This window comes from Symphalangus syndactylus, chromosome 22 (assembly GCF_028878055.3).
Source record: "Symphalangus syndactylus isolate Jambi chromosome 22, NHGRI_mSymSyn1-v2.1_pri, whole genome shotgun sequence".
NCBI lineage: Eukaryota > Metazoa > Chordata > Mammalia > Primates > Hylobatidae > Symphalangus > Symphalangus syndactylus.
The window spans coordinates 15,670,099-15,697,624 of record NC_072444.2 but is presented as its reverse complement, the minus strand read 5'-3'; the positions used below and the strand labels follow the sequence as shown (position 1 = coordinate 15,697,624).

The window sequence follows — 27,526 nt, the reverse complement described above, 5'->3', positions numbered from 1 at the left end:
TGCAATCTTGGCTCACTGCAACCTCTGCCTCCTGGGTTCAAGTGATTCTCCTGCCTCAGCCTCCTGAGTAGCTGGGATTACAGGCGTCTGCCACCATGCCTGGCCAATTTTTGTATTTTTCGTTTCGCCATGTTGGCCAGGCTGGCTTTGAACTCCTGACCTCAAGTGATCCACCTGCCTCGGCTTCCCAAAGTGCTGGCATGAGCCACCGCGCCCGGCCAGAGATGTCCTTTTCTATTTTGCACCAAGGTGCTGTGGGGCTGGTGGTGGCCCTGCTGTGCCCAGCCCGCTCTCAACTTCCTGACTCCAGTGACCTCCTGCTGCCATTCCCCACAAGCCCCAGTTGCTGAGGCCACTTTCCCTTCAGCGCTGGATTCACACAGGACCGCTGTGGGTGTGGAGGACACATGCATCCTTCTCCAGCTCCTTTACCTGGTGCCGGGCAGGGAGGTTTCCTCCACGCTTGTGCCACATGACCTGGGCGTGGGCCTGCCCGGGCACCACGCACTTCAGATCCAGGGTCTGCCCTTCGGCCACTCGGGAGGAGGAAGTCTCGATGCGGATGGGTGGGGCTCCGCCTGGGGCTGGGGCACAGGGGAGAGGTCATTGAGCTGAGATGCCCACCCTGATGCCCTCAGCCCTTACCCTGGGGCCCAGATGTTAGGACCAGAGGCCATTTGGGACATGGCTTCTTTCCGTTCCCATTCCATTGAGGCCTGGAGCAGCTGGGCTAGCCTGGAAGATGGAGGCACTTCTCATTCCCCCAGCCCTGTCCCCAGGCAATGGCCCCACCATCTCCTCCTCCTCCCATGCTCCCAGCACCAGTGGGGCCAGGGCTCAGGTCTAGACACCTCCACACAGACCACTAGACCACTAATGTTTGGCAAACTCAGATAGAATGTGGCTAAGAACACAGACTCTGGGGCCAGACTGCCTGGGTTCAAATCCCAGCTCTGCCATTGATTGGTTGTATGACCTCTGGAAAACAACTTCACCTCTCTGAGTCTCAGTTTCCCTATCCGTAAAATGGAGAGAACAATGCCATCTACCTCAAAGGGCTGTTGTGAGGATAAAATGAACTAATGTGTGTAAATATGATAGGGTCCAACACCTAAGAAGTGCTGGATCATGTTTACTACTTAGCAATCAGTGTCCCCTTATCATGATTTCTGCATAGCATGTGTCCCCTGTGCTATTAATTACTGAACATTTTCCTTTCAACTGATTCACTTTAAAAAAAAAACCTTAACTACACGCTGGGCGTGGTGGCTCATGCCTCTAATCCTAGCACTTTCGGAGGCCGAGCCGGGTGGATCACTAGGTCAGGAGTTCGAGACCAGCCTGACCAACACGGTGAAACCCCATCTCTACTAAAAATACAAAAATTAGCTGGGTGTGGTGGAGCACGCCTGTAGTCCCAGCTACTCAGGAGGCTGAGGCAGGAGAATCGCTTGAACCCCAGAGGCGGAGATTGCAGTGAGCCGAGGTCGCGCCACTGCACTCCAGCCTGGGTGACAGAGCGAGACTCTGTGTCAAAACAAAACAAAACAAAAAATACCTTAACTACTTAGCCCCATCATAAGCAAAGATTTCCAAGAAATAAGGACAGGCTTGATGTGTTTTTTTGTCCCTTATATGCCACCAGTACTAATAAAGATGTTTGTTTATTTATTTATTTATTTATGTATTTATTTTTGGAAACAGAGTCTCACTTTGTCGCCCAGGCTGGAACGCAGTGGTGCAATCTCGGCTCACTGCAACCTCCGCCTCCTGGGTTCAAGTGATTCTCATGCTTCAGCCTCTCGAGTAGCTAGGACTAACGGTACGTGCCACCATGCCCAGGTAATTTTTTGTATTTTTAGTAGAGATGGGGTTTCACCATGTTACCCAGACTGGTCTCGAACTCATGAGCTCAGGCAATCTGCCCACCTCGGCCTTCCAAAGTGCTGGGATTCAGGTGTGAGCCACCACACCGGCCCTGATAAAGATGTGTAAATCATCCTCCAATACTCGCAGAGGTGCAGTCTCAGGCTTTTGGGGACTCTATAATTAGATAGTAGACTACAAGAGTGCTACTACCCCTTCTTTACAGATAAGGGACAGTTGACACGTGGAAAGCTGAGGTCCCTTGTGCAACATCTCCCAGTGTGGCCAGAGGAGCTGGGACTCATGCACAGATGCCAGACTCCAAAGCCTGTGCTCGCAAGCTGTGGAGAGGGACAGGAGCCACTCCACCTGAGCCAGCTCCTTGGTCCTGGGACCGTGCGGGTGGCAGGAGGTGAAGTCTGGAATCAGAGGGGCAGTTCTCGCCAAGTGCCAGAAAGTGTTTCCTTCTCCCAGTTCTGCCCACTGGTCTCTGTCCCTTCCTCCCTCCTCCGGCCTCCCAGTCCCACTGCAGGGACCCTCACCGGGCACGTGGACAGCACTTGAGCCAGAGGCTTCAATGGTGACCAGGACTGAGGCCTCCAGGGGGCCGGAGCTGCCCATCACCCGGCACACGTATTCACCCGAGTCGGCCGGGGACACCTGGTGCAGCCGCAGCCGTGAGCCGTGGGTCTGAACAGGGGATGGGACAGAGGAACAGAGTCAGGTGCCAGTCCGGAACCATTGAAGGCCTGGCGCCAGAGTCTAACCTCTGACACAGGTGGGTACTGCACCCCACGGGGGCGCCTAGGTCTCCCTCCTGGCAGAGCTAGCCAGGGCCCCCACATCCAGCGGCCCTCCCACCATTTCCTGCTGGCTGCATACCTGATGGTGACTGGGGAGGCTGCCCCCACGCTTGTGCCAAGTGACCTGGGCATGGGCCTGCCCAGGGACCACGCAGTTCAGATCCAGGGTCTGCCCTTCAGCCACGTGTGAGGATGATGACTCAATTCTGATGGGCATGGAACTGCCAGGGGCTGGGGGAACAGAGATCAGTGAGTTGGTTCCGCCATTGTCAGATTTGGGAACAGGGTTGGCGGGACCCTCTGCCATAGAAAATCTCACCCCCTCGAGTAATACTAATAGTTAACACTTGGCCGGGCATGGTGGCTCATGCCTGTAATCCCAGCACTTTGGGAGGCTGAGGGGGGTGGATGATCTGAGGTTAGGAGTTTGAGACTAGCCTGACCAATATGGTGAAATCCTGTCTCTACTAAAAATGCAAAAATTAGCCGGGCATGGTGGCATGTGCCTGTAGTCCCAGCTACTCGGGATGCTGAGACAGGAGAATCGCTTGAACCTGGAAGGCGGAAGTTGCAGTGAGTTGAGATCGCATCACTGCACTCCAGCCTGGGTGACAGAGCAAGACTCCCTCTCAAAAAAAAAGAAAAATGATAATAATAGTTAACACTCATAAAGCACTTATGGCATGCCAGGCACCGCTCTAAGCACATTACATGCACCAACTCACTTAACCCTCACAAAATTCATAAACTTCCTGGGATGATGGAAATGTTTTTTATCTGCACAGGCCAAGACAGTGGCTGCAAGCCACATGTGGCTACTGAGAACTTGAAATGTTAGAAATGGGGTAGCCGTAGCCACTGAACCCACGCATCTTTCCGCTGGCCCTTGCCTGAGTACCACCAGGTCTGAGGACTCTGACCGGAAAGTTCCTTCTCCCCAGGGAACACTGTTGCCTGCATCCCTCGTCCCTTTCCTGGGCAGACTCACCGGAGGGGCTGCCGGCGCCAGGGGAGACGGAGATGACGATGGAGGCCTCCAGGGCATCGATGTTGTTGTTGGCCCGGCACACATACTCGCCCGAGTCAGCCACAGACATTTGGTGCAACCGCAAGTGGGAGCCATGGGTCTGGGTGTGCGGATGGGGAAGGAGAGGGAGAGGGAGTGGAGGGACCCTGGGGTCACCAGCTGGCTCAGGCCTTCCTGCTCAGCCTGTTGAGGCGGCTGTCGGTCTACCCAGGGCCCAGTCCGTGAGATAGGGAACCTGCTCTGCTCACCCCAGGAGACCAGGGTTCCACCCCCGCTGCCGTGGCTCCACTCTGTACCTGGTGTCGGGAGGGAAGGCTGCCCCCACGCTTGTACCATGTGATGATAGCCTGGGGCTGCCTGGCGACCACGCAGTTCAGATCCAAGGTCTGCCCTTCCACCACCGTGGGGGAAGAGGACTCGATCCTGATGGGTGGGGAGACGCTGGGCACTGGGGACAGAGGGGTGTGGACCACGCAGCCAGAGTGAGGTAACAGTGATGGCACCGGGGACCTCTCTGCCACCCCCTGTGCCACTTGTCTGGACCCCCTGCCCTCTGTGCTCTCACCGTGGGAGGAGCCGCTGCCCTGGATGGTGACGATGAGCGAGGTCTCCCGGGAGCCTGCACCGTTACTGACGTGACACACGTACTCGCCCGAGTCTGCCGGAGTCACCTGAGGGATCCGCAGCCGGGAGCCTACGATCTGCAGGAAGCAGGTGGCAGGAGGTGTGGCAGTAGGTGTGGGCAGCTCCTCCACGTCTTGGGCACTGCTGCCACTGCCCCTGGACTCTGGGAGCCTTCCTGCCTTGCCTCCTCAGTGGCCTTCGTGAAGCTCCCAGCATGGCATGTGGCCTGTCTCTGGGCTGGGGTGGACGTCTAGCTTTTCATCACCCCTCCAGAAAGCCTGTTAAGGCCCTCCGCAGTGTTGACACAGTATCCTGCTGGGGCTCCCACAGCCTGCGAGCTGCCTGAGAGCAGGCACCTGTCTTATTCTATCTGGAATCTTCAGTGTCAGACACAGGACATGGCCCGGAGCAGCCTTTCAGTGAGATTCGGTGCATAAGTGGATCTCCCTGAGGTCAGGGAGCCTTATTTCTGTATTGTCAGCACCAGTCTAGGACCCATCCAGCAAGGATACTCAATGTCTGCTGAATGACTGAATGAGCACAGAGTGAGGTGCTGAGAGTCCCCCCTCTTCCCACTGGGGGCTGGTGTGCCCTGCTTTTGCCCTCCCCACCTGCTGGCCCTGTACCTGGTGCCGGCTGGGTAAGCTGCCTCCACGCTTATACCAGGTGATGGTGTGGGGAGCCTGGCTGGCAACCAGGCAGTTGAGGTCCAGAGTGTGTCCATTGGCCAGGGAGGCTGAGGAGGACTCGATGCGGACGGGGTACGCCACGCCCTGGGCTGGGAGGGCGAGACGGAAGGCAGGGTGTGGGAGCTGCTGAGGGTGCAGTCGAGGTCCCCCAGCCCTCCACCATTTGCATGACCCCCGAGACACTCACAGTGGGAGCCACTAAGGCGCTGCTGGATGGTGACAAGGACCGAGGCTTCCTGGGTGCCTGAGCTGCCGACCACACGGCACACGTACTCCCCTGAGTCAGCTGGGGTCACCTGGAGCAGCCGTAGCCTCGAGCCATGAACCTGGGAGGGTCAGGAGAGAGGAGGGAGGCTCAGAGCTGGGCACTGCGGCTCATGCCAAGCTCCTGTTCCCTTCCCTGGTGCCACTCCCAGCCCAGCCAGCTGGAACTCGATGGAAACCCTTTCAGGGGAAACCACCTTCTCCCTCGCTATCTCCCGCCCCAGTGTCAGGACTGGGTCTAGCCTCCCACCTCACCCATGCCAGGGACGACTGACACTTGGCACCAGAGAAAAGTGGGGACCAGTGTTTGTTGACATGCTACAGGGGAGATGAGGTAGGCAGCATGAGCCCATTTGGCAGACGAGGACACTGAAGGTCAGGGAATCAAGTGGCAAGTGACTGGCCTAAAGTCACACAGCATGCAAGTGGCGGAACAGCGTCTGAACTCGAACATGCCTGAGTTCAAAGCCTATGCTCTTTTTTTTTTTTTTTTTTTGAGATGGAGTCTTGCTCTGTCGCCCAGGCTGGAGTGCAATGGCACAATCTTGGCTCACTGCAACCTCCGCCTCCCGGGTTCAAGCGATTCTCCTGCCTCAGCCTCCTGAGTAGCTGGGATTACAGGTGCACACCACCACGCCCAGCTAATTTGTGTATTTTTAGTAGAGATGGGGTTTTATTATGTTGGTCAGGCTGGTCTCGAACTCCTGACCTCGTGATCCTCCCGCCTTGGCCTCCCAAAGTGCTGGGATTACAGGCATGAGCCACCGCGCCTGGTCAAGCCTATGCTCTTGTACTGCAGCTACAGGGTCCTTCAGGCTTCCTTAGCTCCTGCCTCCTACCTGGTGCCGGGCCGGGAGGCTGCCCCCGCGCTTGTGCCATGTAACCTGGGCATGGGCCTGACCAGCAACGAGGCAGTTCAGATCCAGGGTCTGCCCTTCAGCCACATGAGAAGATGATGACTCGATTCGGACTGTGGGGGTGACCCCAAGTGCTGGGGACAGAGGGCAAAGGGTCAATAGCCGGCTGGGAGGTGAGATGAGATGGAGTTTCTGCTCTCTAGGCAGGTGCAGTCTGCGGCTTGGCCTCCTGACCCTGCCATTGCAAGACTGGAGAGCCTCCCGCCCCGGGCCCCCAGCCCTGCCCTCCCTGAGAGCTACTCACCAGGCACTGAGCCCGCAGGCTCAATGGTGACCAGGACAGAGGCTTCTAGGGGCACGGAGCTGCCCAACACTCGGCACACATACTCGCCTGAGTCGGCGGGGGACACTTGATAGAGTCTCAGCAGGGAGCCGTGGGTCTGGCCAGAATGGGGGTGAGTCAGAGGGAGCCCTCAGGAGACCCCTGTTCCTATAACCTGCAACCCTGCCTCACTCTGACCCCCAAGGCCTGGCTATCAGCTCTGGATCACTTTCCCTGTCCTTCACATGGGAAAGGGGGACTCTTGTCCAGGAGCGGGGTGGTCGACCAGAGGAGCCCCAGTGAGCTGGGTACACACTCACACCACATCCCATCAATTCTAGACACATTTCAATGTCTCCAAAATCAAGATGCATCTACAATGAATAACCTTACAAATGGAAGCTTTTTCTTAGAGGTACATAAAATCATAGTGGATCTTGTAATCAGTGGTATCCTAAATTCTACAAAATACGGTAACAACAATAGCTAATGGTATTATAGTAACATTAACAGCTTAGAGTACTTTCTGTGAGCCTAGGCTCTGAGAATTTTGCATATATTTTAATCTCTAAGATAATTCTGTAAGGTACGTACTTTTTTTTTTTTTTTTTTGAGACTGAGCCTCGCTCTGTCGCCCAGACTGGAGGGCAATGGCGTGATCTTGGCTCACTGCTGCCTCCGCCTCCCGGGTTCAAGCAATTCTCCTGCCTCAGCTTCCCAAGTAGCTGGGATTACAGGTGCCTGCCACCACGCCCGGATAATTTTTATATTTTTAATAGAGATGGGGTTTCACCATACTGGCCAGGCTGGTCTCAAACTCCCGACCTCAGGCAATCTGCTCACCTCAGCCTCCCAAAGTGCTAGGATTACAGGTGTGAGCCACCGCGCCTGGCTGGTACGTACTATTATTACCATATTATAGACCCTGAAACTATAGCACAGAGAGGTTAAGTAACTTGTCTGAGGTCACAAGCTAAGTGGTAGAGCCAGAATTCACACCCAGGTTAGTCAGTCCTAGATCCTGGGTTCTAACCATTGCACTATACATCCGTGCAATAGGGTCCAGGGCTTCCTGATCTCAGGGGAGCCTCTAGCCCTCCCCCAGTAACCTCCGCCACCCAGGGACCTGCTTCCTCTTCTTGGCCTGTCTGTCCTCCAGTCCCATACCTGGTGCCGGACAGGGAGGCTGCCCCCACGCTTGTGCCATGTGACCTGGGCATGGGACTGCCCAGGCACCACACAGTTCAGATCCAGGGTCTGCCCTTCGGCCACTTGTGAGGAGGAGGGCTCAATGCGGATGGGCTGAGTGCTGCCGGCAGCTGAGGATAAGATGGTCAGCGTTCACCCCTGTTCTCTGAAGCTGCCCCAGCCTGTCTTCTGCATCCCAGCCCAGCCTGGTGACCCCACTCACGGTAGGCTAAGTTGGCCCCCTGGGTCCCAGTTACTGTGACCGTGATGGAGGCCTCCATGCCATTGCTGGCCCGGCAGACGTACTGTCCCGCATCGGCAGGTGAGGCCTGGAAGATGTACAGGCGGGAGCCACGAACCTGGGCAGCCGTGGGCAGAGGTGTGAGAGGGGGGCTTCCTGGAGGCCAGCAGATGCCCCACCCCTGTCCCCCCGATCTAGGAAGTGCCAGCCCCTCAGCCTAGGGGCCAGGATCCTACCACCCACTGTCCATGGCCCCATCCCACATTCCTGGTGCCCTGTACCTGGTGACGGGCAGGGAGGCTGCCCCCACGCTTGTACCATGTGACCTGGGCATGGGCCTGCCCTGCCACCACACAGCTCAGATCCAGGGTCTGCCCCTCGGCCACTGTGGAGGATGAAGACTCGATCCTGACAGGTGGGACAGGTCCTGCTGCAGTGGGGATGGGAGTGAGAGTTGTAGATGCTCCTGAGATGAGAGGGCAGGGGTTGCCCACCCTGCAGCTAGCTCAGCCCAGGGTTCCAAGGCCAGGTCCAGGTTTTCAGGCATCTGGGGGCCTGGACTTGATGCCCTCAGCTCAGCAACCCTGATGGGAGGACCAGGGCATGGGCCACGCCTTGCAGAGGGGAGTGAGGAAGTGAGAGAGATGAGAGTAGTGGAGGCTTGGAGAGAGGAAGAGGAGGTGGGAGGGGACGCCTGAGGAGTCATGTGGCCAAGGCGAAGTGTGATGGGAAGGCGGTGGTTACTCCGACAGGTGGAGTCTGCCTGGGCAGGGCCCTGCAGCCAGCTCCAGTGTGGGCCTCCTGCCCCATCGGCAACAGGGGTCCCTTGGATCTCACCACCCTGGAGGGCTCTCTGCCTCCTCCAGCTTTCCATGTCACTGGGAGTCACTCACCAGGGATGACAGAGGCTTCGATGGTGACCAGGACTGAGGCCTCCAGGGGGCCGGAGGTGCCCACCACACGGCACACATACTCGCCTGAGTCGGCGGGGGTCACCTGGTGCAGTCGCAGCAGCGAGCCGTGGGTCTGTGTGCAAATGGGGTGGGTCGGGAGGGGGTTGAACAGTCCCATCCAGCCACTCCAGCAAGGTGGTCCCGGGGGGCTGCCATACCTGGTGCCGGGCAGGGAGGCTGCCCCCACGCTTGTGCCACGTGACCTGGGCGTGGGCCTGCCCAGGCACCACGCAGTTCAGATCCAGGGTCTGCCCTTCAGCCACGTGTGAGGAGGAGGGCTCGATGCGGATGGGATGGGCGCTGCCAGGCACTGGACACAGAGGGGCTGCTCAGAGGCCTGAACTCTTGGGCTGTAACCTGTAGCCCCGGGGCAGAAGGCTCTGGGCGGTGACCAGGCCCTAGTGGGGACAGCCAACAGGTGGCCTCTCTGGGACTAGGGCCACACCCTTCTGCCTCCACATGGCCAGCCGAATATGGCTTCTTCCCTTCCCAACCTCTACCCACAAGCTGGAGGCCCATTGACGCCCCCATGACTTCTTGATGATGAGCTCCTCTGGCCTGTAGGGAACCAGCAAGCTTTACTACCCAGGCTGTGCCCAAGGATGCAGATGACAATGAGACACCTCCCTTCTACAGGGCGTCTTCCGTGTGCTCACAAGTACTTTCCATAGACACTGTCTCATTTAAACCACACCATGATCGGCCGGGCGCGGTGGCTCATGCCTGTAATCCCAGCACTTTGGGAGGCCGAGACGGGTGGATCACGAGGTCAGGAGATCGAGACCATCCTGGCTAACATGGTGAAACCCCGTCTCTACTAAAAAAAATACAAAAAATTAGCCGGCCTGGTGGCGGGCGTGCCTGTAGTCCCAGCTACTCGGAAGGCTGAGGCAGAAGAATGGTGTGAACCCGGAAGGCGGAGCTTGCAGTGAGCCAAGATCGTGTGCCACTGCACTCCAGCCTGGGTGACAGAGCGAGACTCCCTCTCAAAAAAAAAAATAAGTAAAATAAATAAATAAATAAAAATAAAAATAAACCACACCATGACCAAGCAGGTGAGCAGTACTGCTCCATTTCGTAGATGAATCTGAGGCCCCAAAAGGTAAAAGCTAGTCCAAGGTTGCTAAGGGGCAGATCTGGGATTTGAACCAGTTCAGATGACTCCCAGCTTCGTGTTCAACCCGGACACTCTGCTGCTTCCTGACAAATTCTGAAACAGTCACTCACAGGGAGTCCAGGTAAGCTGGACCAGCCTTAACCTCCCTCCCGTCCACTCAACCCCCTCCTCTCTCTGAGCAGGCACTGAAGGGTCAAAGCCTGCCTGGAATGCCCCCCTGTCCTGGTCCCACTGAAGAAGCCACAGGCATCTTCCTTGGGAGCTTCTAGGGCTCAGCCCCAGCCCAGCCGCACCTGGCTCCTCACCTGGGGTGTAGCTGGGGCCAGAATGGGAGCCGTGGAGGACAGAGACAGTAATGGAGGCCTCCTTGGGGCCCGATCCATTCTCCACACGACACACATATTCTCCAGAATCAGCTGGTGAGACCTGGGGGAGCCGCAGACGGGAGCCGTGGACCTGGGCCAGGAGGAGCCAGAGGTACATGAGGACAGGGACGGGGGCTGTTGTCACCACTCCCTCAGCCTCAGTGATTCATTCAAACTCTCACTGGCTTTGCTCTGAGCCATCCCATGCTAGAAGCTGGCGGGGAGGGAGACGAGGCCTGGCTTCTGCTGGTGGAACATGTGGGGCAGTGGGCTGCCTCCCCCGCCCTGGGTACAGGCCCCACCTCCGCCACAGCCCCTGCACCCTGGGTCCCCTGCCATAGGCTCAGGGCCCACATACCTGGGTGTGGGGAGGCAGGCTACCCCCTCGCCTGTACCAGGTGACCTGGGCATGGGCTGACCCTGCCACCACACAGTTGAGGTCAAGTGTCTGCCCTTCTGTCACAGAAGGCGATGAGGACTCAATCTTCACGGGCGGTGGGCTGGCATCTGAGGCTGGGGCCAGAGGAGGGGTCAGCAGGCCCCAGGGGAGCCCTGGCTTGCCCTCCCCACCCCTCCGTTCCCAGAGGGCCCGCACCTGAAAGGACAACCACTTGGATCCGGGCCTGGGCGGTGCCTGCGGGGCTGGTGGCCACGCAGAGGTAGAAGCCAGCGTCAGCAGTCGTGATGGCTGGGATGAGCAGTGTTGCGATGTCTGTGCGCTCCGACCGGGCCTGCCACGGGTGAGAAGGGTCAGCTGCCCCAGAGGCAGCTGGACAATGGCTGGCCAGGGGGACAGATGGGGCATAAAAGGGAGAGGCAGGTGCAGGACCAATATTAGAGCCCAGTGGGGCATGAAGGAGGACAAATGCCAGGCAGCCAAGAAGATGGCAGGGGCTCCCTGCTGGAATGCAGGGGCAGGAGGCCACCGTCTTGGAGATGAAGGGAGCCACAGAGGAGGAGGTGGGGTGGGGCGTGGAGGGGGAGGGAAGGTGGCTGGCACTCTTTGCAGAGCCTGTGGGCCTCCTCCTCCTGGGTGGGCCCATCTCCTCACCTGTGGTGGGAGGCTGCCCCCTTCCTTCCTCCAGGTGATGGTGGCACTGGGCACGCCTGCAGCCCTGCAGTACAGCCTGACGGTGCGGCCTTCGTGGACCTGGGTCCTCTCTGGGCTCACTTGAACTCTGGGCCCACCGCCCCCTGCAGACAAGAGTCCCATGAGGACGCGCCCTGGGCTGAGCACACTCCCGGCCCCCACCCTGAGCCTGGCCTCTCACCATGCACGTGGAGCACAGCCCTGGCCACCTGCTGCCCAGCGCTGCTGTGGGCTCGGCACAAGTACTGGGCCTGATCCGTGGGCTCGACAGCTGGCAGGCGCAGGATGCCGCCGTGGATTTGTGCCTTCGCAGGGAGCTGGCCGCCGGGGCCCCCTGACGAGTAGACGCGGGGTCAGCACACACCAAGCCTGCTCAGAGTCCTGCCCCTCCCCTCCCACACCCAGGAGAGTCAGGCCCTGAATGTCATTCCCATCATGGCCTCACCTGTCCACTCGAGGGTGGGCGTGGGGCTCCCTGTGGCGCTGCAGCGGAACTCCGCCAGTTGCCCGGGCTGCACTGTGAGCTGTGGCGGGTGGATGGAGACCACGGGGGCGGACGAGGTGCCCGAGGCTGATGAGAGAGGAAAAGGAACATGCAGTCAGGGTGGGGAGTGTCGTCGGACTCACACAACAGTCCTGCTGCCGCTCTGCTTCCAGGCTAGCCCTCCACGGCCATCTGTGCGTACAGGAGCCAGAGGGAGCTTTGGAAATGTCAACAGGACCTTGTGACCTCCCACCTTGAGACCTGTCCATGACTCCCTGTTGCTTTTAGAATAAAATCCAAAATTCTTTTTTTTTTTTTTTTTTTTTTTTTTGAGACGGAGTCTTGCTCTGTCGCCCAGGCTGGAGTGCAGTGGCGCAGTCTCGGCTCACTGCAAGCTCCGCCTCCCGGGTTCACGCCATTCTCCTGCCTCAGCCTCTCCGAGTAGCTGGGACTACAGGCGCCCGCCACCGCGCCCGGCTTATTTTTTTTTTTATACATTTAGTAGAGACAGGGTTTCACCATGGTCTCGATCTCCTGACCTCATGATCCGCCCGCCTCGGCCTCCCAAAGTGCTGGGATTACAAGCGTGAGCCACCGCGCCCGGCCAAAATCCAAAATTCCTACCCTGATCCACCACATACTCCATGCTCTCCCATCTGCCCACACCCATCCTCCCTCCCACAGCCCCAGCCACGTGGTCTCTGCTGTTCCTCAAACACAGCAACGTGCTCCTGCCTCAAGGCCTTGCCATGTGCTGCTCCCTCTGCCAAGAACACTCTGCCAACTCTCTAAGTTGCTCAATGCCTACCTTTCCTTCAGGTCTCAGCTTAGGTGTCACCTCCTCAGAGAGGCCCTCCTTGACTGCCCTGAATAGAGTAGCCCCTGCCTCTCCCACGTTGTTTTATTTTATTTATTTTTTCTGAGACGGATTCTCGCTCTGTCACCCAGGCTGGAGTGCAGCGGCGCGATCTTGGCTCACTGCAACCTCTGCCTCCCGGGTTCAAGCGATTCTCCTGCCTCAGCATCCTGAGTAGCTGGGATTATAGGCACCTGCCACCACACTCAGCTAGCTTTTGTATTTTTAGTAGAGACAGGGTTTCACCATGTTGGCCAGGCTGGTCTGCAACTCCTGACCTCAAGTGATCCACCTGCCTCAGCCTCCCAAAGTGCTGGGCTTACAGGTGTGAGCCACCACACCTGGCCTTCTCCTACCTCGTTTCTTGCTTTCTCATCATTCCTAGCCTGGCACTCATCGCCATGTGTAGTTATCTTGCTTGTTCATTTATTCCCATGCTTATGGTCTCCCTGCCTAGAACGTGTACTTCAGGAGGACCGAGATACTGTACATGCTTCTCTCCCCTGCTTCTGCAGAGCCTAGACCAGGCCCAGGCATGCAGCAGGTGCTCAGAAATGATCAGCAGAATGAAGAAATGCTGTGCTAATCCTGGTGGGCATGGGGGGAGAGCTGGGGTGGGAGAATCAGGTATAGATGGGAGGTGTACCCTGCACGTGTAGAGTGGCTGTGCCCTGGTCCATCGCAAACATGTTGGAGCCGGTGCACACATAGGTGCCCGCATCACTCAGCTGGACATTGCGAATGGTCAGGATGCCGTTGAAATCCATGGCTCGGGTGGGCAGTTTCCCATTGTGCAGGCGGGTCCACACCAGGGTATAGGCTGGGGACTGCAGGGCAAGGTGAAAGGGGGTCATGGGTGGGGCTCAGAGACCCCAGAAGACAGGCTTCCTCCATCTCCACTCCCTGACCTGCACACCTTGCTTTTGGCTGTGCAGATGAAGGTGACGTCAGCTCCGGGGCGCACGCTCTGGCTCCGCTGCTCCTCCACTGTCACTGTGATGGGCTTGCTTGGAGCCTCTGCGGGGACGGGAAGCCCCCCCGTGAGCCGGTGCTGGCTAGGCCCTGGTCCTGTGGCCACTTTGTCTTTTCTCCAAAACCTCCAGGCATCACTTCCTTCCTGGTCCAGCCTAGCTCATTCTACCCCCGGCGCCTCCCTCCCCCATTCTGGCTGAACCCCACCACCCCCGCCCTCCTCGCCAGCACAGAGTGGCCACGGGCTGTGGTTGGGGAACATTACACCACAGGTCCACTTGGCTCCAGTTCCTGATCACAGACCACAATGAGCTCCTGACACATCACACTTCACTCCAACTGGGTTTCTTCATCTGGTTTGAGTTTCTATCCCCCAGAAACAACTATTTCACACCTCCTCCCATCTCCTCCAGCCTCTCCAACCACACTTCCACTTTCTTAGCTAGTGGCGCTGACACACACTTATTGAGAAAATCAAAACGACTAGTCAGGGGTTTTCCCAGCCTCTCAAAGCTACCAGCTCTCTAGGTACGGGTCCCTGAAGGACAGGCCCCTTCTCCTGCCCCCCACCCCATCCCACTGCTGCGCCTGAGTGCCACCCCTCCCCATGGCTTCTCCCGCCCTCGCGACATCAGCGTCTCCTCCTTCTCATGCGATCACTTCGGTCCAGAGTGCATTCTAGGATTTCCCATTTCTGAAAACTCCCCCTTGACCTCATGCTCTCGCAGCCAGTGACCCATTTCCTGGCCTCCCTTCAGAGCCAAGACTCTTGCGGGAGTTGTCCACACTCGCCGCCTTCCCACCCATGCGTCGCCTCCTTCCAATCTGGTTTCTATCCCTTCTCTCCACTGAAAACCGCTCTTGTCAAAGCATGACCTCCAAGGGCTATTTCTCTGCCCTTATGTGACTTCCCAGCGGGGAGGCTGCCCTGGAAGCCCCTTTCCCTTTGATTCCCATGATGCCCCCTGTCTCCTCCCGCCTCATGGCTACACTCTCTCAGGCTCTTCCTGCCCTTCCTCTTCCATTTGATGTGTTCACACTGGAGCTCCTCGGGACTCTGGGCTGGGGCCCTGTCCTCGGGCCACACTCTCCCTTGAACACCATCCCTGTGCCAACAGCCACCAGACTCATTTCTCTGGCTGGGGCCTCTTACCGGAGTTCAGACTCACACACCCAAACGCCTGCCTGGTGGACTCAATGAGATGTCTTCCCAAACGTCTCAGACTCTAACACGTCCAAAGCAAACCTGTGATTCTCTCTGACCTGTTTGTAGCCTGTGCTGCTGGTGGCCTAGCCACGCTCCGTCCCTGTGCCCACCTGCCTGACTTCTGCCAGCCACTGCACTTCTTTGCATTGAGGGCTTTCTCAGGCCACTGGAGCCCACAGTGCACACCCATGGGTGGGAGAGACGTGCAGGGGACTTGATGCTCCCAGAATAGGTCTCAGTCAATGACTGACAGGAGCTGGCCTAGACATACTGCAGCTCCCTGGACCCCAGGGCAGGGTGACTTTGAGGTGCGTGTTTTACACTAGCTCCCTTTAAAAGCTTCCTCAGTTGTACTAAGCAACAACTGCTAACGGTGGCAATCTGCTTGATGACACAGCCTTTATGGATGCCCTCCCATTCCTGTCTCACTTTTCCCTGGACGCCAGGGCAGGGTGACTCTGAGGTGCATTATTATTTTTTTAAGACAGAGTCTTGCTCTGTTGCCCAGGCTGGAATGCGGTGGCACAATCTTGGCTCACTGCAACCTCCACCTCCCAGGTTCAAGCAATTCTCCTGCCTCAGTTCTCCCGAGTAGCTGGGATTATAGGTATGTACCACCATGCCCAGCTAATTTTTTCATTTGTACTAGAGACGGGGTTTTACCATGTTGGCCAGGCTGGTCTCGAACTCCTGACCTCGTGATCTGCCCAACTCGGCCTCCCAAAGTGCTGGGATTATAGGCATGAGCCACCGCACCCTGCCCACCATTTTCTTTTGCCCTCACTGATCAGTCAAGTCCTGCCAATCCTACCTCTAAAATGAGTCTTGATTCTGCCACCTCTCCTCATCTCCACGGCCGCTGACTTTGTCCAGGCAACCACTAGCCCCTCCTAGCAGGTGAATGTACCATCTGCCTGAATCTGCAGCCTGCAGCCCAGCCCAAGACAGGCAGTCTTGGTTACAGGGGGCATAGGGACTCACCAGTGACTAGCAGCTCTGCCCGGCTGGTATTGGATTGGTGGAGATTACGGCAGGTACAAATGTAGACCCCGGCATCCGAGGGCTGGACGCTGGGGAAGTGGAGCTCGGAGCCTGGTGGAGAGGAGACAGGAGCTTGTTGGTGCAGATGCACTCTTTCTCACATCCAGCCCCATGTGCAAGGACAGGACCCCACTAGGGCAGGGACAGGCCCCTGCCTCCCCTCCCACTGGGATGGCTCTTGGGGCTGAGCAGCCTAGGGCCATGGGTACCTTGATGTCGCTGCTGGGTGCTGCTGGGCACAGGCCGCCCATCCTCACGGGACCAATAGAAGTAGTGGGGTGGGCTCCCACTGACCTGGCACCGCAGGGAGTGGGAGCCACCTTGGGGCACTATGCTTCGAGCAGGATGGACCTCGACCACCAGTGGGGCTTGGTTTGCTGGGGGTGGGGGCCAGGACAGGAGGGGCCTTTCAGCATTGTCTTCGGTATCTCTGCTCTCCCAAAAGCTGGGGTACCCCACCCTCAGCCCTGTGCCCCAGACCCAGTATCCCCCAAATTCCCAGGGCTCCCTGCCTTGCCCATCGTCCCCATCCTGGGCCATGGTCCCACTTACTCTCTGGCAGGCACCGGCCCCCTTGCACACTGGGGTTACCCACGTAACCTGGGGCACACCTGTAAGGGGGAACAAGGGCCGGCAATGTCAGGCCTCAAGGGCCCCAGTGCCTCAATGGTGGACTTGGGGAGCCAGAAGCTCAGCAGGCCGCCCAATGTCAGTGAGGAGGCTCAGAGCTCTGGAAGCACTTTGGGGACCAGACAGGTTGCAACAAAGGGTGCTGGTGAACTGAGAAAGGGGAGTGTAAGGGAGTGTTAGCAGGTTGGGTGATGAGGGAGGTAAGGTCTTTATTCTCCAGAGAAATTCTTTCAGCAAATGTCCATTTTTTTTTTTTTGAGACAGATTCTCGCTCTGTCACCCAGGCTCGAGTGCAGTGGTGCGATCTCGGCTCACTGCAAGCCCCGCCTCCCGGGTTCACACCATTCTCCTGCCTCAGCCTCCTGATTAGCTGGGACTGCAGGGGTGCGCCACCACACCCAGCTAATTTTTTGTATTTTTAGTAGAGGCAGGGTTTCACTGTGCTAGCCAGGACGGTCTCAATCTCCTGACCTCATGATCCGCCCACCTCAGCCTCCCAAAGTGCTGGGATTATAGGCGTGAGCCACCACGACTGGCCAGCAAATGTCCATTAAGCAATGACTGCGTGCCAGGCATGTGCTACAGGTGTTGGAAATACAAGAGTGAACATGATGAAGTCCCTGTTCTGTGGGACTTACTAGTTGGGGACCCAACATGGAAATTCTATGTGAAAATGAGAGTGCAGGAAGCGTCTCAAGGCTGTGTGGGTGCAGAGGAGGGCACTGGCCCTGCCTGGAGAGCCAGGGAGGCTTCCAAGAAGATGGGACTTCTCGTATTACCTCAGAGCAGGCTGTACTCTTCTTTCAGATAACTTATCATGGTTTGTAAACATACATTTGCACAATCACTTTTTCCCTGTCTTGTCTCCCATTAGGGCTGATCTCTTATTAGGTGGCAGACTCCGTAAGGGCTGGGGTGGAATCTGTTCTGTTCCCTCCATTCTCTCCAACACCTCAGCACACAGCGTGGTGCACAGGAGCTGCTTGATAAAGATTTGCTGAATGAGTGAATGAAGCTGGGTCTGAAGGCTAAGTGGAAGTTAGCCAGGAACGGATGGTTTAGGGGTGAAGACTGTTTCATGCAGAGGGAACAGCATAAGCAAGGCCCGAACATCAAGAATTCAAAAAGTAGCCGGGCATGGTGGCTCACGCCTGTAATCCCAGCACTTTGAGAGGCTGAGGCAGGAGGACGGCTTGAGCTCAGGAGTTTAAGACCAGCCTGGGCAACACAGTGAGACCCTGTCTCAGTTGGAAAAAAAAAAGAAAAAGAATTTAAAAAGTTAAGCCCAGCTAAAGTACAGAGTTGGGTGTCAGAAGTGGGATGAGGCTGTTACAGTAAAGCTGCCTAAGGAGGTTGGGCTTGTCCCAAGGGCAATGTGGCATCTTAGAAGGGTTTGGGGCAGGGAAGGAGCATAATCCTAGAAGAGACTTTTCTGAGCAACACCCTTTAAGGCTCTTACTTGGGAGTCCACCATTTGTCCTCCACCCTTCCCCTACTTCTGTTTACAAACTTACTGCTCACAGTACTGGCCAGTGTAGCCGGGTTCACAGGCCGTGCAGCGGTACCCACCAGCTCCCAGGCTCTCACAGGTGCGGGAAAACCTGGGATCGGGGAGGCAAAGGTCAGGTCATGGGAAGCCCACTTTCCATCTTGCTCCCTTCACTTCTGCCCCAAAAGCCAATGCAATGCCTTCCATTCATTCCCCTGTGGAAGTGTGTCCTTGGGCCTTGAGCTAGGGTACCCACATGTTCTCTGGGTTGGTCAGCGGGCAGGCACAGGGCTGGCAGTCCTCAGGCGTCCCGGCTGTGGCATCTCCATAGTAACCAGGAGCACAAAGCTCACAGAACTCCCCTGCGGCGTTGTGCTGGCATTGCTGCAGGGCACAAGGGGGGCGGGCACCAGCCATTAGGCCAAATTTACCAGAAGCCTTTCAGGGTTGTAATCCCTTGATCTAGAAATTCCAAGTTTGTGAACTCATCTTAAAGAAAGAATCATGGAAGGGCACACAGATTTCATTATAAGGACACTCATCTCCGTGGTGTTTATAAAAAGCAAAATGGGCTGGGCACAGTGGCTCATGCCTGTAATCCCAGCACTCTGGGAGGCCGAGGCGGGTGGATCACCTGAGGTCAGGAGTTCAAGGCCAACTGGCCAACATGGTGAAACCCCGTCTCTACTAACAAATACGAAAATTAGCTGGGTGGGGTGGTGTGCGTCTATAGTCCCAGCTACTCGGGAGGCTGAGGCAGGACTGTTGCTTGAATCCAGGAGGTGGAGGTTGGAGTGAGCTGAGATTGCACCACTGCACTCCAGCCTGGGCAACAGAGCAAGACTCCGTCTCAAAAAAAAAAAAAAAAAAAAAGCTAGAAACAAACCTAAACATCCATGAATAGGGAATTGGATAAATTAAAAAGTACATCCATCCAAATAGCTGTGAAAAAGGGTGATGCTAATTCTATTTTCTCCCTAAGTACCTGTGATAGCAAAGGAAAGGTATACACTCAGGTATCTGGGGGCAGAGCATTAAAAATGTGTATTGTCAGCCAGGCACAGTGGCTCATGCCTGTAATCCCAGCACTTTGGGAGGCCGAGGTGGGTGGATCACCTGAGATCAGGAGTTCGAGACCAGCCTGCCAACAGGGTGAAACCCCATCTCTACTAAAAATACAAAAATTCGCCAGGCGGGGTGGCAGGTGCCTGTAGTCCCAGCTACTCAGGAGACTGAGGCAGGAGAATGGCATGAACCTGGGAGGCAGAGCTTGCAGTGAGCCGAGATTGTGCCATTGCACTCCAGTCTGGGTGACAAGAGCGAGACTCCATCTCAAAAAAAAAAAAAAAAAGAGGCTGGGCATGGTGTCTCACGCCTGTAATCCCAGCACTTTGGGAGGCCAAGGTGGGTGGATCACGAGGTCAGGAGATCGAGACCATCCTGGCTAACATGGTGAAACCCCGTCTCTACTAAAAATACAAAAAATTAGCCGGGTGTGGTGGTGGGCGCCTGTAGTCCCAGCTACTCGGGAGGCTGAGGCAGGAGAATGGCGTGAACCCGGGAGGCAGGGCTTGCAGTGAGCCCAGATGGCGCCACTGCACTCCAGCCTGGGTGACAGAGTGAGACTCTGTCTCAGGAAAAAAAAAAAAAAGAAAGAAAATACGTGCATCCTCATAAAAACATGTGGGTTACAGATTCTCCTCCAAAGAGATTCATGTTTGTTGTATCAACATAGGGTGTTCCTTGCTCCAAGTTTAGGTTATGGCTGTCAACCACCTGCCCCTTCACCATGTACCCTGGGGAGCTATATACATGCTACTCCAAAAAGTCGAGGTATAAAAAATGTATGTAATGAGGCCAGGCGCAGTGGCTCACATCTGTAGTCCCAGCTACTCGGGAGGCTGAGGCATGAGAATCACCTGAACCCAGGAGGCAGAGGTTGCGGTGAGCCAATATTAGGTCACTGCACTCCAGCCCGGACAACAGAACGAGACTGAGACCCTGTCTCAAAAAAAAAAAAAGTAAAAAGGCCAGGTGTGATGCACACGTATGTTTATTGCGGCACTATTCACAATAGCAAAGAGTTGGAACCAACCCAAATGTCCAACAACGATAGACTGGATTAAGAAAATGTGGCACATATACACCATGGAATACTATGCAGCCATAAAAAATGATGAGTTCGTGTCCTTTGTAGGGACATGGATGAAACTGGAAAACATCATTCTCAGTAAACTATCGCAAGGACAAAAAACCAAACACCGCATGTTCTCACTCATAGGTGGGAATTGAACAATGAGAACTCATGGACACAGGAAGGGGAACATCACACTCCGGGGACTGTTGTGGGGTGGGGGGAGGGGGGAGGGACAGCATTAGGAGATACACCTAATGCTAAATGACGAGTTAATGGGTGCAGGAAATCAACATGGCACATGGATACATATGTAACAAAACTGCACATTGTGCACATGTACCCTAAAACCCTAAAGTATAATAAAAAAAAAAAAGAAAAAAAAAAAAAAAAAGAAAAAAAAAAAAAAAAAAGGCCAGGTGTGGTGGCTCACGCCTGTAATCCCAGCACTTTGAGAGGCCAAGCCAGGTGGATTGCTTGAGCTCAGAAGTTTAAGACCTTCTGAGCAACAAAGTGAGACCCCATCTCTATTAGATAAAACTTTTTTTTTAAGAAAAAGAAAAAAATAGTAAAGAACCAAAGTTTTCTTTACACGGAAGGATGTTATTCCACAGCTCTGGCCACTCCACCATCCCCGGTGACCTGGCCTGCTGACCCAGGTGCTTTGAACCACAGGCCATGCCCTGTGACCTTGATCCCCTGGATTGATGCCTGCCTTGTCCAGCCCTGGTCCTCCACCCAGGCCCAGCTGAGCTGACCCCCCGTCCTGGCCTCGCTTGCAGCTCACCGAGCAGGCCCCAGTCTCTGGGTGGCACAGGTCTGAGTGGCCATTGCATTCACACAGCTCGCAGTGGCCGAGGTAGAGCCCACTCCCGGTGCGCGTGTAGCCAGGGGCGCAGTCCTAGGGGCAGAAAGGAAGGTTGGCCTCTGTTCTCAATGTGCCCCACCCACAGCCAGCAGACCTAGAACCCCTCCCTCCAGTGTCCTCCCAGGGGTGACCCTGGAACATCACAGGCTGGCGCCCCTCCCTCCCCACTTCTGCTCAGTCTGTCCTCCTGCCCACGGCCCTCTCCCAGTCCACACTGTTCACCTCTCAGAGGCATCTCCATGCTGCGCTTTGGGCCGGAGAAATCTGTGTTTCTGAATTGGCTCCCTGTCTCTGGTGGGCCCCCTCAAGGGCATGAACTGGGTTTTAACCTCCGGAGAGTGTGGCCCAAGCTTGAGGCTGTACTGCCCAGTGGTTAGGACATGCTAGGCTTTGGAGTCAATCAGACCCAGCTTCAAATTAGTTTCTGCCACACATTAGCCGTGTGCCCTTGGGACACACTCACCCCTCAGCACCTCTAGTTTTTTTACCTGTTAAAGGGGATAATGATATGTAACTCAGGGCTGTCGGGAGGAATACATGCAGGGCCCAGATGCAGGGGTCATTATAGTTATGACGGTAATCGAGGCTGCGGCGACGCCGGCTGATTTGCTTGCTGATGCCTCTGTGCCTGTGCAGAGGTGGCGGAGCCAGCCACACACTCACCTGGCAGGACAGACCGATGTAGCCTGGGGGGCAGCGGCACTCCTCCACCTCTAGGGCGCGGGGTCCGTTTGAGGGCCCCGGCTGGGCGACCTCCAGGCTGACTGCGCTGATGCTGGCCGCCAGCGGCACGGAGGAGAACGTGGCCCGGATCAGGAGCTCATCCAGGTCGGCCAGTGCCATCAGGAGGTGCTCGCGTGTGGCCGGCTGCCCATCGGGCCGGCGCCAGAATTCCTGGGTTGGGGGTGGCAACGTGGGCAGGGGCAGTGGGCTTTGCGGGCTGCTCCTACAGTCACCACCCCCCAACTCCTGCCATACAGGCACTGACTGAGAGCTGTCAGGTGAAGGTTGGGGAGCAAGAGGCAGGGTGGGCATCAAAGCCAGGCTCCGAGTCAGGATGGAGGGTGGGGTGGGGTTAGACATAGCGTGGCCAGGTGCCCCTTACCTCTCGGAACACGATCTCGTAGCTCCTCCTCTCAGGGCCCTGCAGCGCTGGCTGGGAGGCCACTAGCATGATGTTGTTGCCCTGGAAAGACACCAGCAGGATTGGAAGGGGAGCCGAGGGGTCCCTGGGGTGACAGGGTGTCCTCCACCAGTCCTAGATTCTCTGTAACCCCCAGCCTCCCACCTCTCTGCTCTTGCAAGCTCACGCGCCCAAAGGAGTCAGGCACATGCCCACTGCCCCCTTCTCCCAGCAGCAGGATCCTCTGCTTGGGTAGTGTCCAACCAGGCAGGGATGTGGGGGCATGGGCCTAACTCCCCCAGCCTGTGCCAGGAAACTGAGTGCTGGATGGAAAGGACAAAGGACAAATGCCGAGGGTGCCCCTGGCTTCCATCCTGCCCTTCTGCCCGCCCAGCATGGCATCCAAATGCTCACCGTGATCTGCACGTCGGGGTCAGAGAGCGGGCTGCCCTGTGGGCCTGCCGTGTAGGAGAGGGTGTATCGCAACTTCCCACCATAGGCCGCCACCTGCAAAGAGGCAAGCCCAGAGGTCACCGGCTGACCTTGGGGTGTGAGTGTTGGACCATACAGGTGAGGGATGGAGCATCTGGTGGCCTTTTTGCACCTGTGCTACACTCCCCCACTGCCTCCCTGCCCAAACCAAGAGGCCAGGGTGCATGGCTGCCTGGGAAACAGGACATTTCTCAGTTCCTCTGCAGCCCCAGACATGGTGGTGGTGATGCTGAGCAGCCTCTTTGCTCTGCAAGCTTCTCTATTCCCCATTGCCTGACGGTGCCGGCGAACAAACTCCAGGTCTGCTTTCATTTACAGGAATTTCCCATAAGGAAGACAAGGGTAATGACAATGACCACCATGGGGAGGCTGCGGAAGCTTCAAAAGTTCTCAGCCATGGGGGTGGGGCTTAGGGCAGCCCCTTGGAGGCCTTGCTTCCTAGGCAGGTGGTTTTTGTTTGCCCAGAATCCAGTTCCTCCTTTCTAGAAACTAAACCGTGGTTTTCTATAAAGAACAACTCTTTCCGCGCATGCAGACCATGTGGTCTGAGGGCCCTGATCCCCTCCTCCTCTATAGCAGAGACATGAGCCAGGCCTGGCCAATCTGCGTAACCTACCACTGCCCTTTGCCACCCCATCAGGGATAGACAAGTAACCCGGGCACTTCTGCTCTTTCTACCAGGCCAGAGGAAGTCCCTTCTGCAGTCAGATGAGAAGCTGGAGAACCAAGATAAAGCCCTAATGAGCCCCTGGATAAGGCCATGCCTGATACCAGACATGCTTAGACTCCACAGTTGCATGAGCTGATAGATTCTTTGTTGCAGACAAGCCCACTGGACTTGGGCACTGTGTTGCTCATGACCGGAGAGTCCTTACTCTTGCTGCAGAGGACCTTCACGTGGACAGCTGAGGCCCCCCAGCTCTGCCCCACAGGACTTTCCTTTCTCTTCTCTGCCACCAGGGCAGATGTTCATCTCAATACCAAACTGCATCAAACCTACCCCTTTGTTCATTTCTGTGTTCACTCAGCTCACCAGCATTTATCAAACACCTACTGATTACACACGTGGCCCTGGGCTACATGGCTACAGGGAGCTCAAGGCATGGTAAGGAATTTTGGAGTGTAACCAAATAACCACAAAATAACTGGTTTCCTGCTTGCTTTGAATGCCAGCAAGTTCACAGCCATTTCTGGGACTGACTTTCTAGCAGGTTGCAGGTGTGTACAGCACAGTGGTTTTTAAACAATTTTTATTTATTTTTTCACTTTTTTAAAAAATAGAGATGGGGTCGCCCTATGTTGCTCAGGCTGGTCTCAAACTCCTAGACTCAAGCGATCGTCCTGCCTCAGCCTCCCAAAATGCTGGGATTACAGGCATGAGCCACCATGCCCGGCCGATTTATTTTTTTACAGACAGCATTTCACTATGTTGCTTAAGCTGGTCTCAACTCCTGGCCTGAAGCGATCCTCCAGCCTCAGTCTCCCAAAGTGCTGGGACTACAGGTGTGAGCCGTTGTACCCAGATCCAGCATAGTGATCAAAATGGCAGAGTCCATGGTCTGAATGACCTGGGTTCAAACTCTAGCTCTACTGGCTATATAGCCTTGGACAAGTTGCTTCACCCCTCTGAGCCCTACTTTTCTCACATGGAAATGGAAGTAAAAGTAATACCCACTTTGAAGGGTATCACGAGGATTAAGTAATACAGGACACAAATGGTGATGTACTCCACACGGTTTGAGAATGCACATCATGCTCGATAACCCCGCAGTACTCCAGCTCCACCCTCGGCTCCAGCAGATCACTTCTTTTTTTTTTTTTTTTTTTTTTGAGACGGAGTCTTGCTCTATCACCCAGGCTGGAGTGCAGTGGCCCGATCTCGGCTCACTGCAAGCTCCGCCTCCCGGGTTCACGCCATTCTCCTGCCTCAGCCTCTCCGAGTAGCTGGGACTACAGGCGCCCGCCACCACGCCCGGCTAATTTTTTTTTTTTTTTGTATTTTTAGTAGAGACGGGGTTTCACTGTGGTCTCGATCTCCTGACCTCGTGATCCACCCGCCTCGGCCTCCCAAAGTGCTGGGATTACAAGCGTGAGCCACCGCGCCCGGCCTCAGCAGATCACTTCTTATCCTCACCCCTCAACCTCCCTGTCTCACTTCTCTGACTGTACCTTGTGACATGTCATGCCTATTCTTTTTTTGTTTGTTTTTTGGGATGGAGTTTCATTCTTGTTGCCTAGGCTGGAGTACAGTGGCACAATCTCAGCTGACTGTAACCTCTGCCTCCCAGGTTCAAGTGATTCTCTCACTTCAGCTTCCCAAGTAGTGGGATTACACCTGCCTGCCACCACGCCCCGCTAGTTTTTGTATTTTTAGTAGAGACAGGGTTTCACCATGTTGGCCAGGCTGGTCTCAAACTCCTGACCTCAGGTGTGCCTCCTGACCTCAGGTGTGCCGCCTGCCCCAGTCTCCCAAAGTGCTGGGATTACAGGTGTGAGCCACCGCGCCTAGCCTGTTACGTGTATTCTTAAGAGGTACTTGAAATTGTTTGAACAAAATAGAGGCAATATCAATACTCATCTAAGGCCAATGCCAGCACTCATGATGATAATAATAATGACACTGATGGTGACAGGAATGATAATCGGATGGACAGGGAGCTCTAGGAGGCCAGAGCCCACTCTGCCTGTACGCGACGCAGCATATAGTAAATACTTAATTAAAGCTTCTTGAATGACTGAGTGAAGTACCCAAAACTAGGCCAGCGTCTAGACACAAGGTCAAGGAAGCCCAGAGAAAACGCACTAGAGAAACTCTCCCAGGCGAGACAGCTCCTCTGACAGGGGTCAGCAGTCAGGGGCCAGGGGTCAGGGGTCAGGGCCCGCTGAAGGACAGGGGCAGAGCTGAGTTCAGTCTCAGCTGTGCTCTGACCTGAACGTGAGACCCCAGGCAAGTCTCTACCCACCGTGAGCCTCGGTCTCCCCATTTGTGTCACAAAGGGCCTTGACAAAGGGCCCTCTGATATTTTAGGATCCTACGACACCCCTTTAATCCCCCCAAATCCTTGTTACCTTGTCCCCCAGGAAGGCCCGGGGCAGCTGCCAGTAATAGAGGCTCCCAGGAAGCAGAGAGAAGCCTTCGTAGGAGAGAGAGAACTAGGAGGGAAGGGCAGGTGGTGAGAGCCGAGGGGAGCGGGGGTGGGGTAGGAGGGCGGAGGTGGTTCCGGCAGGGGTGGACCGTCATGGGAGGGAGGCCCGGTGGCAGGGCAGAGAGACAGAGCCCCCCACTCCCACCCGACAGTGCGGGTCCTGGCCCTGCTCTTCGGACGACTTTCTTCCCAATCCCGGCCCAGGTCCCCAGCTGCTCTCTCTGGGTGTGGCCTGGGTCGGCTTCTCCCCCCATCTGCTGGGTCTCTTTTGTGGACCCCAATGTTTACACAGCACATCAGTACACAATTTCAATGGGGTGGCTCCTTTCATATGTATTTGAAAGAGAGTAACCAGCCTGAGTTGGTATATGATTGATTTAAAGGAAAATTGGAAAGAAATAATAGTCCAAGTAGTTCACAGAAATTGGTGAAGTTGGTTCAGAAATGACTGAAGTCTAGAAAGCATGGTGGGCGGGGATCCCTTGATGGGCACCTTGGCACATACCTGAGAGTCTGGTGAGAAAGATAGAGAAGCTGAGGAAGAGGAGGAGGAGGAGGAGGAGGAGGAAGAAGGAGGAGGAGGAGCTGCTCGCAGAGCAGCTGCAGGCTGGGGATGAGGAGGGAGCCCTTGGGGAGGGGGTTGGGGGTGGGCAGCAAAGCTGGACAGGAGCTGCCAGATCTCAGCATCCATCCGTCTCTGAGCCTCGTCCACCTGAGGGACCAGGAGCCGAAGAACAGCAGAAGGGAGCAGAGAGGGACAGAAAGGACGTCCATGAGGCTTCACCTCCCGCGGGCCCAGCCAGCCACCCGCTCTGCACTGTCTGCTCACAAGTGCTGATACCTGGCACTCTGGCCCTTGTACCCACTGCCCTCTTGTTCCTCCTGAGCTAGGCAGGGGTATCCCGGGATGGGTTTGGCTGCCTATGGGCCGTGACTGATGGGAGAAGCCCTACAAAGGGTGCCCAGCAAGGGAGGGGCAGAAGTGCTGGAGGCAGCCCCAGGGACATCTGGAGGGGGTTGTTGCTCCTCGGCCTGACTCTCTGTGTGTGCCCTGGCACCAGCCCAAGCCATTCATGGTTCTGGAATGTTTCCCAGGGGTGACACCAGAGCAGACCAGGCATCAGGCTGGGGCCTGGCCTGGCATAGGGGAAATGGCCCAGGAAAGCTGGAGTCTTCACTCAGGCACCTGCCTGGACTCAGCTCTCTGGTCTCCTCCCTGTGGCCCTAGGTATAACCTGTCCTAGCCAGGTCCTCAGTTACCTGTGACGCCCGCTGTGCCCGGTCCCTGCCCTCTGGGGGCCCTGGGATCCTCCCAGCTGTCACAGCTGCCCGCAACTGCTCCTCTGAGAGGGATGTGCGGTTCTGATGAAATGGAGGGGGCAGGCCAGCTAAGACCTCCCAAGGTCCTAGAGCTAGAGCCATGGGCAGGGTCCTCTACCCATGGACGTGGTAGTCAGAAAGGCCCACACTAATTAGGAAGAAAGATGCAGCCCCCCCTCTTCAGGCTGGCACCCAAGAGTTAACTCCAGGCCGCCCACATGCACACAGAGGGTTAATGGTGGTTGCTTGAGAGGCAGGGCCAGGGGAACGTGGGGGGCTAGATATAGTCATGTGGATTAGCATCGGGTTAGTCTTCTTGCTACTTCAGTTGCCATTCTGACTTCAGACAGTTGGCACC

At 56.2% G+C, this 27,526-nt stretch overlaps 1 protein-coding gene across 2 annotated transcripts in view; it reads right to left on the bottom strand.

Annotated features, from left to right (window-relative positions):
- The window catches only part of HSPG2 (heparan sulfate proteoglycan 2), a 116,267-nt gene that overhangs the window by 21,439 nt on the left and 67,302 nt on the right, over positions 1-27,526 (bottom strand). For both annotated transcript variants that reach the window (XM_055261532.2, XM_055261533.2), the window contains exons 34-65: positions 22,625-22,717; positions 22,193-22,273; positions 21,751-21,981; positions 21,007-21,120; positions 18,342-18,469; positions 18,111-18,197; positions 16,519-16,577; positions 16,176-16,343; positions 15,907-16,017; positions 13,663-13,763; positions 13,393-13,573; positions 11,852-11,977; positions 11,588-11,740; positions 11,368-11,510; positions 10,912-11,047; positions 10,675-10,829; positions 10,257-10,407; positions 8,993-9,144; positions 8,775-8,907; positions 8,163-8,308; positions 7,864-7,999; positions 7,620-7,771; positions 6,435-6,570; positions 6,113-6,264; positions 5,197-5,335; positions 4,947-5,098; positions 4,262-4,397; positions 3,993-4,144; positions 3,658-3,796; positions 2,749-2,900; positions 2,409-2,556; positions 433-584 (exon numbers count right to left, since the gene is read on the bottom strand). In XM_055261532.2, coding sequence (XP_055117507.1) covers positions 433-584; positions 2,409-2,556; positions 2,749-2,900; positions 3,658-3,796; positions 3,993-4,144; positions 4,262-4,397; positions 4,947-5,098; positions 5,197-5,335; positions 6,113-6,264; positions 6,435-6,570; positions 7,620-7,771; positions 7,864-7,999; positions 8,163-8,308; positions 8,775-8,907; positions 8,993-9,144; positions 10,257-10,407; positions 10,675-10,829; positions 10,912-11,047; positions 11,368-11,510; positions 11,588-11,740; positions 11,852-11,977; positions 13,393-13,573; positions 13,663-13,763; positions 15,907-16,017; positions 16,176-16,343; positions 16,519-16,577; positions 18,111-18,197; positions 18,342-18,469; positions 21,007-21,120; positions 21,751-21,981; positions 22,193-22,273; positions 22,625-22,717 — 4,395 coding nt within the window. The remainder of the gene's footprint in view (positions 1-432; positions 585-2,408; positions 2,557-2,748; positions 2,901-3,657; positions 3,797-3,992; positions 4,145-4,261; positions 4,398-4,946; positions 5,099-5,196; positions 5,336-6,112; positions 6,265-6,434; positions 6,571-7,619; positions 7,772-7,863; positions 8,000-8,162; positions 8,309-8,774; positions 8,908-8,992; positions 9,145-10,256; positions 10,408-10,674; positions 10,830-10,911; positions 11,048-11,367; positions 11,511-11,587; positions 11,741-11,851; positions 11,978-13,392; positions 13,574-13,662; positions 13,764-15,906; positions 16,018-16,175; positions 16,344-16,518; positions 16,578-18,110; positions 18,198-18,341; positions 18,470-21,006; positions 21,121-21,750; positions 21,982-22,192; positions 22,274-22,624; positions 22,718-27,526) is intronic.